Source organism: Ostrea edulis, chromosome 3 (genome assembly GCF_947568905.1).
Source record: "Ostrea edulis chromosome 3, xbOstEdul1.1, whole genome shotgun sequence".
Classification (NCBI taxonomy): domain Eukaryota; kingdom Metazoa; phylum Mollusca; class Bivalvia; order Ostreida; family Ostreidae; genus Ostrea; species Ostrea edulis.
This window is the reverse complement of record NC_079166.1, coordinates 13,448,530-13,460,526: the sequence shown is the minus strand read 5'-3', so window position 1 is coordinate 13,460,526 and position 11,997 is coordinate 13,448,530. Positions and strand designations below refer to the sequence as shown.

Genomic DNA, 11,997 nt, shown 5'->3' with positions numbered 1-11,997 from the left:
AACAAAATCCAAAAATGTGTTCTAATTCACGTGAGTTTGAAAGCCTAATCTGATATTTCAATCACATGATTAGTGCCCTGCTTATCCTTAGAAACCTTTAACAAGAAAAATAAGTTCTGTGGAAAACGAAAAAATTCTGAATATTAATTTAGAGAAAAAAAATTTAAACTCACAACTGCGTCAATCCACATCGAAACGTCAGGTTTCCGAGATCCTTCATTTGTTACTGTCCATTCTAAATGAATAATTTCTCCGGTTGAAAAACTGGGTTTGGAATTCTTAATTTTGACATGTGCTACACGTAAATCCGGAGGAGGTGATAATGTTACGTCAAGAGGCTCCTGTGGGGAAATAATTCTAAGATTTAAGTTTATATTGAATCATAATTCATTATAAAATAATCATGAAAATAGGTGTATCGTACATTTTCTTTTCTAGAAAATGCCTCTAATAAAAGCAATTTCTAGAAAGTGAATGAAATGAAAAATAGATGAATCAAATATATATTACATTTAGTGAAGTTCAATACGTACAGACGCCGACCAGTTATTATCCTCTGCAGTATATTCAAACACGCTTCCGTATTTATCTGTTGTCACAATGATATGGTATACTCCAAAGATATTTTGAGGAATTTTGACGTGTTGTTTTACAAGATATGATCCCCCAGCTAAAAGGACGCCATTTCTGGTCGTTGAAGATATGTGTTCGTCCGATTCATCTTATTTAAATAAAGTCATGTTAGTATAAGCAATTGAAGTTCCAATTAAATACATGTATTATTTCATTTATTAATGACATTATATTTTTCTTTAAAATTGATACCGTAATTGGAATCTTTTGACCAGTATATGGAATCTATCCAGCGCTTGGATTTTGTGGGTCCTGGACCTACGTTCGTTATTGTGTATTGTATTTGAATCACTTGACCTGGAATAAATGTTTTCATAAAGATCCTGAAAACTAAAGGAAGTGAGACACCTCTAGCCAAAAATTTTTTTTTTAAAATTTACACAGAATTACCTGAAAATGTTCCTGATGGGAGATCAATCTTTTCTACAATTAAATCAGGAGGTGGGGTAAATTGTACCGTCACTGATTTCAGACTTCTCAAAAAGTTGTTGGATCTGTCGAAATCGTCAAGGTATCTATAGGCATCCACTCTCACAAATATAAATGCTGTCCCAACGTCATCATCACGTAATGTAACCTTAAAACAAATACATTTCACTCAGAAATAAAACTTTCTAATTCAAATAACATAAATCTGAAAGTTTAATGCAATATGCGTGTTGTGTCATTTGGATTGAATATTGCAGTTATCGACAACACTTCGTTTTCAATTGATCAAACTGCTATTACTGTTGAGTTCTTAAATTACGCAATTAATTGTTATCAGTACCACCAGGTGGATTCGTGTGTGTAAATATTTCATTGAATAATGTTGAACTGGGAAAAATAATTTCCTTGGGTTAATTTCGAAACATTTTTTTCACACACACCTCAGTTAAACCTTGATATGTGTCGTTTTCTGCGATGATCTTCCGATGACGAATTGTGGATATTCTTCTTGCACTGTTAATATCATCAGTAAATCCTAAGAAGACTTGGTCGTACCAATATTCGTAGTAAGAGGTTGGTGCTTTCCCAATGTTTTGAACTATCCAACGAACTTGAAAGGATTGCCCTGAATGGGCCAACGGGGGTATTGTCACTTCAATTATAGAAAGATCAACGTAAGATTTTGTCTTAAAATTCCATCGCGGGCTATACTGTGTAACATTTGCATCTACCACAACTTCTACTTGCCAAAAATACATTAGACCTTGATGAAGATTGTTGGACTGAAACCAAGTATTTGACCCAAAATAAGTATAAGTCGTAGGTCTGCTTTTGGTGGCATCCCAAAGAAATAGTCTGTATTTCGCGGTCTTTAGACTCTCTGGCCAACTAAGAAGAGGGTGTAAATCTGTCTCCTCTCCTCTTTCTGGTGTATTGGGGTCTTGAGGGTCCATAATTTGTATTTTCTGAAACCCTACAATTGTATATCCACAATTGTCCTGGACAGTCCAGTTTCTTACAAAGGTGAATCCACAACCATTTCCTATTTCTAACGGATCACTGTACGTTACGTTTACTTGAAGTCCACAGGGATGATAAACTTTTACAGATGGTTTCAGAACATCATCTGTAATCTGTGATAACGATCCACATGCAATTGCGACGTCAGATGGAAACGCGACAGCAGGTCCGCTGCTAAACACAACGCTGATAATTTGCGTTAAATCGTTCTTATTTCCAGCAATATCGAATGCAGTCCACGTTCTTTTTACTTGACAATTTTTAAGCATTAAATCACTATATGTGAGATTTGCGATGCCACTGTTGTCTGTTGCATTGGGTTTTCCAGTTGTATTGAGATTAAGACCTTTCTGACACTCTACAGAAATGTCAGCCAATGGTTCAATAGACGGCAGTTGAAAATCTGAAACATCCAGTTAGACAATCATTTAATTGCGAGTATACCCATTCAAATTAATGCATGAAAATTATTTTATACCTACAATGTAATTGAAAAATTACTTGCATGGAGATAAAATCTGCAAAACATATAGATTACATGTCATTTCATTGCCAAATACCAGTATGATTGTATATACCTGTTTCGAATTCATACGTTAATGCCACTCCTATATTTCCAGATTCATCAACACCCAACACTTGAAACGTATATAGCGTGTCGCTTAACAGACTCGATTTTGTGATTATGTGATGTGTTGTTAGCCGAGTGCTACACAGAATCGGAGATGACGGGGTCTTCTTTAGGTCAAGACTACAAGATATACGGCAAGGTTCGTTGCACCTGATTTCGAAAATTGCCGAGTGCTGATTGCTCAATTTGGGCGGCATTTTCATCATAGTTAATGTCGGAGCTGTCTTATCTACAAAGTAAAAAATTTCATAATCAATACCAAAAGTGTCATTTAGAATGTTCTAGTGTTATGCTATAGAGAGTAAAAGCCTTAAATGTACTTATCGCAGACATCTTGTAAATGTGTTTTTAGATAAATTTGTATCTATTACATATATTTTATTTAATACATACGATGTGCATTATTGAACGTTATATTACATAAAGTGATAATTCTTACCAACAAACCAAGTATATGGTTTCTGACTAGCTGTATTGTTCTCAAAATCTGTCCCTTGTATGAATAAAGTGTAAAACCCTTCATTGAAATCTTCCGATCTCCAAAACGTTTTGCCGCACTGAACAGTCAAGAATTGTGTACCATTTTGCAAGGTACAATTGACGTACAAGACTGGTTCGTCAAAACTCCATTTGACCGTGATGTTTGCCCCTGTCACCGTTGGATTACATGCACAGAAATTCAAGACTGGAGGCGTTACATCTCCTTAAAAGTTAAACCGATATGTGTCAAACTAAAGAAAAAACTAATACTCATATTCAAGTTGTGATGGAATTGCGAAACTGAAATATATAAGTTTTGCAAATCCTACGTGCGAATTATTAGTATTTGGGGCATACAGAAATGTTTTAAAAAGATACATTTTCTATCTATTTTAATGGTCATAACTTAAAAATAACATAATACAGCAATGAACTAGGAAAGAAATACTAACTGACACGAAATGTCCAGTCATTGGAATCCCACAGAGCAGCAGACTCAGCACCACACCCAATAACTCCTTTTGCAATACCTAAACATTGAACAAATTTGTATTTTCCATTGACTATTACTTTTCTGACCAATTGATAATATTTCTGTAATTAGAAGTGATACCTATACTTTGATGTGCTATGAGATTATGTGATTTAGGCCCCCACTTATATGATTTTCACTAGAACTTTGTACCACATTACGCGCTTCATAGTTTGCTCCCTCTCTTTCCCTCACTTCATAATCGCATATCCTCGAACGATTATTTCTATCAACGGTAATTCCTTCAACCGTTTTAAAACAAAAACATTGATATCAAACGGTCTTGTGCCACATACTCGTAATATTAGCATATGCCGCGGGGCTCTCGCGGAGCCCCATCTCCAATTTAATCGCAAGGCTGGTCGTGTTTACGCAGCAGCAGAGCGGGATGAACGTGTGGACCCTGCACAATTCCTCGTCCACCCATGAAGGGCATCTGCGATTAGACATCCATTGAAAGGATTGCCTCAAAGCGACTGTAAAACTCTACTTCAACAAGTTGGGGAGTATTATGCATTAAACATTATTAGTTACACAGTTAGTTAGTGACCTGATACGGAAAAATACATGGTGTGAAAAGAAAACCCGTATCGGGCGAGGCGAAGCCTCGCCCGATACGGGTTTTCTTTTCACACCATGTATTTTTCCGTATCAGGTCACTAACTGACTGTGTAACGAATTTATCACGTCGAAGACCTCTAACTGTATATGTGGGGGTCTATATCATACAACTTAGTCAAATGTCTTTCCTTTTGAAACGGCTGCAAGTCGAACCCGACGATAAATAAAATTACTCGCCCAATACGGATTTTACTCGCATGATACGGTTTTTTTCACGGCGTCATGTGACCAAGATCTGACCAATCAGATTTCAACAATTTTGTCTGAGGCGTGATAAACATATATGCCGTGCAACACGAGTGAGTGTATCGCAACCGGTGATCATTTACAGTCTGGTACCCCAATATACCTGTACAATCTAAACAATGTTCGGTATGAGCGAGTTTAAAAACATCGTAAAGCACCCTTGCGATAATAACAGAAATAATCGGGATGCAGGACAACTATATAGCAGTCGAAGTTTTTCTTTTAAAACATACCATCGATTTCTGGGACCGAGTGCTGGTCTGGCAGTGTTGGGTACGACGTGTTCACCTTTGAGCTAAAACAAAACCCTGATCTACGGTATTTCGGTCTTCGGAAATCCGCCTGTAGCTACAGACAGGACAAGAAAGTCAAGGTACACTCAGGATGTTATGTTACGTCACTGTATTTATAAATCTCCAAACCTTCTACCAATCTTCAATAAAATTCGGACATATACGGGGATCCTCTTTAAAACTGGAGGATTTGTGACTGGAATATTATGATTACGAACATAGAAAATACCAAAATCTACCTGGATCTAGTCTGATATAATAGTATTCTTTTTCTTCTAGTTCGAAGTTCATCGAAATTCTAAGAACCCAATTTCGTGAATTATCAGCATACAGCGGGTAAATAGCTTGATCGCTTTGAGAAACATCTAGTTTGGACACAAGGTCGTGGTTTCTCTTGTAAAAGTACACAAAGGCCCTTTGGCTTGGTTTCACGAACTGCAACATGAGAATATTAAGCTTTATAGATAACCTGTAAGTTAATATAGAAAGTACATGAAATACAAGTTACGGATATCGATGCACATTATTAACATTCATTTAACGATAAATTGTTATATAGATAACGTATAATTTGGGATACAGTATCAGTTCTGTGAAATTATCTAAAGATAATGTTTTGTTTGATTACTGTCTCACCTTGTTTATTGTTAATTCATATTTAGTCTGTAGGTGAAGTTTAAATGTTGTATTTAGTTAGCTCATTACACCAAGATGTATACTTTCTACGACATTACATCATGAGATGGCGATTTAAATGTTTTGAGAAATTATTTGTATCGATCGATTTTGTCTACCATGGTTGCTCAGTGGATAAAGTATCGGGTTAGTCACCGGTTCAAATCCTATTGAGTCTATGGTCTATATTTATTGAAATAATTTTTTATCCAATGTCGCATGTTTTATGCCTTTTTAACATGTACACTTAATACATATTATCTTTGTTATAATTAAATCACTGGATGTTTGTTTGAGAAACTCTTTCATGGTGAAGTGAGCTACCTTAATATCAAAATTTGTCAAAATCTTTATAAGTGATTTTGTCAACACACGACACTCATTTTTATATAAATACCTGCATGTTGAGGTGGACGTAGAAATACTTCTGTGTGGGCAAGATGTCTCCTACTGGGTTGTAAGATAGGATTTGTGGAGGTTCCACTAAATATGAATAAAAGAACCACATCAAATATAATGTATAGTGTTCTACTGGAGTGTAAGATAGGATTTCTGGAGGTTCCACTAAATATGAATAACAACCATATCAAATAAAATATCAAGGGTTTTACTGGAAAACAAGGAAATATTGGCGGGGGATTTCTAGTATTTGAACTACATTTTAATCTTAAACGTAAATCTTGATAATGTAGATATGAGTGTGCAATATACATGCATGTAGTTAGGTATCTTTCTTGCAGTAATTATACATACCTCCAACCAAAAGTTTAATGCAGGTTTTCTCCGACACCAAACTGGAAGACGAAAATACTGTTGTCAAAGTACACTATTGAACATATCCAATTGCTGTCACATTGTTTGCTCTAGTAAGATACACAATCCATGTTACACTACTCAGTGTATCTGCGATCTTTTTGGTAAAATTAAAGTTCATTTATGCATTCAAACGCCCTCTGAACACTAAAATCTTAAGAGGTCCTTAACCACTTACATGACAGATACGAATTTTTACGCATATCCGATAGAGTATGTGAAAGATTTAAAATAAGGTTATAGCATTCAAATGATGGGGAAAATAAACAAATAAGAAAGAATACTAGTTCTGATTAAAATTTATGGTAAATATTATGTATTTTTTTTTAAATTCATGGAGTAATAGGCTAATCAAATTGTGTTGCATTTTTGCAATATTTTTTACCTCGCATTATATACCGCATTCGCTATATATTGTGCCGTTTTCAAATAGTTGTGTGAAAAGTCATAAAATCATAATAAGGTTGACATTGCAAAAGGTCATGCAGTTGTTGTAATTTAGTTGATGAAATTTTTTTAAAAGTAACTTTTGGAAAACAATGCCGATTGTTATCATTGGTTTACGTGACAGTTCATCATCATAATATTGCATATATATTTTATAACACATGTAATAAAATAAGTAAATCAGCACATATGTGATTTAAAATTAACTTGATAACACAGAAACTTATTCCTTTTTACATACCTAAAATGGAATATCATCTTTTGTCATTGAACAAAAACTAAACCATCATCAACATGTATCATAAAATATTTCATCGGTATCGGTCAAGATCCACTTGTCAGTGGTGTACTAAGCAGGGTGAAAAAAGGAGAATGTGTATATGGCTGTGCTAGTTGTAACAGGCATTTGTGGTGTGAGCAATGCTTCCGAGCATTTCACCTGGACATGAATTTGTGAATTATATTGTTTCGAGTACATAATTTCTTTAAAATTATATAAAATATTCCGTTTTATTTCATTCTATATCGCGATAAATAAAATGAGAAGTAGTCAGCTTCAATGAAAACTTTACACAATTTGACCAATGTGTTTTCATTCGAATCTCTGTAATGTATTGAAATTTTATCATGACATTGACATCGAAATAAAGGGTATATGACCTTGAACTTTGGACCAAAATTAAATTTAACTTTTTTGTGATATTATGACCATTTTCACCTATAATGAATAGTAGTTTCACTTCATTTGGCCCAAGTTCACACTAATCAACAATAGTATGAGGACTCACTGGTCACTGTTCGTTATCTTCACCCTTTCACTATATACAAGTTGGCAACTATATCACCTCTGCAATATTTTTGTTTATAGTGTCCTCACAATACTTTCCAATTATATGCATGCATTTCATAGCATTGGTTTGATTTTATTATCACCATTTATTTCATATCTATAGGGAAAAAAAACCCAAAAGTTCACAATCTAACCTTTCGGGAAATATATACTTTATTATAGGTGAATATCACCGAAACTGCAGAGAAAATACATTATATGTTTATATGTTGCTAATTTACAAGAAGCCCACTGATTTATCTGCCATGTAAGGGGTTAAGTATACAAATTATTTACAATGTAATAATTTGATTTTGTTCAAATTTCTAATGTCAGGTGTTCATAACATTTAAGAAATGATATCTTTCCGCAATTCAAAAATCAGTCAAGTAGTACTCAGATCAGCCACACTGGAATGCTAAATGATTCGAAATATAACTAATCTCTTGTATAGTTCATCTTCTGTGAACATTTTACAAACGTAATCTCTTGTATCATTCATCTTCTGGGAACATTTTTCGAATTTATCTGCGGTGAGTAAATTTGTGGTAAACAGACGGTTGGATACATTTGCAGGAAGACAAACATATGTACAGGTAAATGCACATACAGCTAGCAAAACATACATGCAGACGAACAGACAGACAAATGGTACACACAATCGGATCACGCGCTCGTCATTTTCCGTAACCGGTTACGGAAATAGTCGAGTAGTTACGGTTGAGGCACACATAGACATAGAAGTAGAGTGAAGAAAAATGTCACTTAAAGCTTAAGAACAAACATTTGCAAAATCGGCGCAAGTTATCCATTTACTTCTCGGAAAAATGAAGGATGCAACCTACAGACTAAGAAATATTGCAGCATGAAAGGTGAAGATAAGAACAGTGATCAAGCTCATAACTCCTATAAGCAATACAAAATAGATGAAAATTTAACAGTTAGAAAAATCATTCCTGTGAAAAAAATTAATTTCTGATGGAATTTCAGTAATGAGGAAATCAAAATAGAAAAAGCAAATTATTTTTATGGAGGAAATAAAACTCCTGTGGAATTTTGACAAGATTATGTTTTTCTAAATTGAAATATCAAAGGAAATTTAAAAAGGTGATTAAAAAAAATCCACTGACACTATGAAACTATACAAGATGTGTGCACCAACCTATCTGAGTCACTGGCAGTATAGCAAAATGCTTTTTCACCGGCTTGACTTGACAGGGGAGTCCATGTTGCATTAACGTAAGATTCCCGGTTTGAACTTCCGTATTTCTGTAAAACTGAAGTCTCCAAACCCGGCGGTGATACTGTCGTTATTTCTGTAATGCTATGTGAAAGCCAAAATGTTAAATGACAGACAATAGCTATTTTGCATGGTATACGCCAATTAAACTCTTCAGATAAAGAATCAGATGCGATCTGCTTGAATTTCATAAAGCATGAGTCTTATTCTTACTTTACTCCATCAGCACCACTCCGAGCTATGATTTGTTCAGCCCACGTGAAACTAACCGGAAGGCCGACGCATGCGCCGTCCAATCGTGTAGGCATGACGAACTTTGGTTTATCTTGGCATGGTACATCCGATGCAAAAACGTTCACCAAGAACTGAAGAGAGACACTGCTTAATGGATGGGTGGAGTTCAGGGGACTGAAGTCTTCTACTTGAATTGCGACAGCAAACCATCCAGTCTGGTATTTCGCGATGTATGATATCGTGCATCGTTTCTGAAAGAAGAATGAAAAAGTTCACTTAGTGCTAGAATTCTCGATGTTTATTATTTTAATTTTTTTTTGGCGTGCACTGTTATGAAAATTCTCAGCTGTATATGTAGACAAATTGAAGAACGCGCGTTAGTGTGTAAAAAAAAATTATCGGTACCATGTTGCCTTTCTATTAGTACAATGTAAGAAATAAATGAAATTTCGCTTCTATTTTACATTTTGGTGTGATTTGTTTTAAAGATCACATATCCTAGAACTCTCTACATTTGTCAGTCAACAAGTTGTAACAGACATCGATGTTTGAACACTATAGTATTCGGTGTGAACTCCAAGTTATAGTTTAACGAGTCACAGTGAGGTCATAACGAACTATTATCAATGAACAACAACGTATTTTCAAGTTTGTCATGGCTTAATCATAACGAAATGTAGATGTCAAAGCATGATAGACGATCTTGATGTATAAAAGCAACTATTAAGAATGAATACTACTTATAAGATGTATAAACAAGAGGCCCATGGGCCACATCGCTCACCTGAGACACCTTGGTCCATATCAGAAGACTTTCTATATATATATTTGCATGTAAAACCTTAGTCCTTATTATGGCCCCAACCTACCCCTGGAGGCCATAGTTTTTGCAAACTTGAATCAACACTATGTCAGAAAGCTTTCATGTAAATGTGAACTTCTTTGGCCAATCGTCTTGAGAAGAAGATATTTAAAGATTTTTCCTATATATTTGTATGTAAAACTTTGATTCCCCCTTGTGGCCCCATTATACCCCTTAGGGGCCATGATTTGAACAAACTTGAATCTGTACTATGTCAGAAAGCTTTCATGTAAATATCAGCTTTTCTGGCTCAGTGGTTCTTGAGAAGAAGGTTTTTAAAGATTTTTCCTATATATTTGAATGTAAAACCTTGATCCCCTATTGTGGCGCCATCCTACCACAGGAAGCCATGATTTGAACAAACTTAACTCTGCTCTATGTTAGGAAGCTTTTCATGTAAATATTAGCTTTTCTGGCTCAGTGTTTCTTGAGAAGAAGATTTTAAAAGATTTTCTTTATATATTTGTATGTAAAACTTTGAACCCCTATTGTGGCCCCATCCGACCCCCGGGGGCCATCATTTTAACAAACTTGAATCTGCACTATATCAGGAAGCTTTCATGTAAATCTCAGCTTTTCTGGCTCAGTAGTTCTTGATGAGAAGATATTTAAAGAATGTCCCTATATATTTGTATGTAAAACTTTGATCCCCTATTGTGGCCCCGTCCAACCCCTGGGGGCCATCATTTTAACAATTTAAAATCTGCACTATATCAGGAAGCTTTCATGTAAATCTCAGCTTTTCCGGCTCAGTGTTTCTTGAGAAGAAGATTTTAAAAGAGTTTCTCTATATATTTGTATGTAAAACTTTGAACCCCTATTGTGACCCCATCTGACCCCCGGGGGCCATAATTTTAACAAACCTGAATCTGCACTATATCAGAAAGCTTTCATATAAATCTCAGCTTTTCTGGCTCAGTGGTTCTTGAGAAGAAGATTTTTCCTATATATTTGTATGTAAAACTTTGATCCCCCTTGTGGCCCCATCCGACCCCCCGGGGCCATGATTTTTACTATATCAGAAAGCTTTCATATAAATATCAGCTTTTCTGGCTCAGCGGTTCTTGAGAAGAAGATTTAAAAAAATGTTCCTATATATTTGTATATAAAACTTTTATCCCCTATTGTGGTCCCATCCGACCCCCGGGGGCTAGGATTTTAACAATTTAGAATCTGCACTATATCAGGAAGCTGTCATATAACTCTCAGCTTTTTTTCTATGTATTTGTATGTAAGACTTTGATCCCCCTTGTGGCCCCATCCTACCACCGGGGGCCATGATTTTAACAATTTAGAATCTGCATTATATCAGGAAGCTTTGATATAAATCTCAGCTTTTCTGGCTCAGTGGTTCTTCAGAAGATTTTTCCGATATATTTGTATGTAAAACTTTGATCCCCCTTGTGGCCCCATCCTACCCCGGGGGAGGGGGGGGGGTCATCATTTTAACAAAATTGAATCTGCATTATATCAGGAAGCTCTCATATAAATCTCAGCTTTTCTGGCTCAGTGGTTCTTGAGAAGATTTTTAAAGATTTTTCCTATATATTTGTATGTAAAACTTTGATCCCCTATTGTGGCGCCATCCGACCCCCGGGGCCATCATTTTAACAATTTAAAATCTGAACTATATCAGGAAGCTTTCATATAAATCTCAGCTTTTCTGGCTCAGTGGTTCTTGAGAAGAAGACTTTAAAAGATTTTTCCTATATATTTGTATGTAAAACTTTGATCCCCTATTGTGGCCCCATCCGACCCTCGGGGGCCATGATTTTAACAATTTAGAATCTGCACCAGCTAAGACAGCTTATCTATAAATTTCATCTTTTCTGGCCGAGTGGTTCTTGAGAAGAAGATTTTTAAATGATGTCACCAAAATTTCATATATTCTTAATTATCTCCCTTGAAAAAGGGTATGACCCTTTATTTGAACAAATCTGAATCCCCTTTATCCAAGGATGTTTTGTGGCAAGTTTGGTTGAATTTGGCCCAGTGGTTCTGGAGAAGAAGTT

The 11,997-nt window shown here is 35.4% G+C and overlaps 1 protein-coding gene across 1 annotated transcript in view; it reads right to left on the bottom strand.

The window, feature by feature from the left end:
• The window catches only part of LOC125677335 (uncharacterized), a 31,740-nt gene that overhangs the window by 5,083 nt on the left and 14,660 nt on the right, over positions 1–11,997 (bottom strand). Inside the window, exons 5-17 of the mRNA XM_056160106.1 lie at positions 9,103–9,374; positions 8,812–8,973; positions 6,314–6,354; positions 5,958–6,043; positions 5,125–5,320; positions 3,646–3,723; positions 3,153–3,416; positions 2,661–2,942; positions 1,503–2,485; positions 1,024–1,210; positions 826–930; positions 534–721; positions 174–341 (exon numbers count right to left, since the gene is read on the bottom strand). Coding sequence (XP_056016081.1) covers positions 174–341; positions 534–721; positions 826–930; positions 1,024–1,210; positions 1,503–2,485; positions 2,661–2,942; positions 3,153–3,416; positions 3,646–3,723; positions 5,125–5,320; positions 5,958–6,043; positions 6,314–6,354; positions 8,812–8,973; positions 9,103–9,374 — 3,012 coding nt within the window. The remainder of the gene's footprint in view (positions 1–173; positions 342–533; positions 722–825; positions 931–1,023; positions 1,211–1,502; positions 2,486–2,660; positions 2,943–3,152; positions 3,417–3,645; positions 3,724–5,124; positions 5,321–5,957; positions 6,044–6,313; positions 6,355–8,811; positions 8,974–9,102; positions 9,375–11,997) is intronic.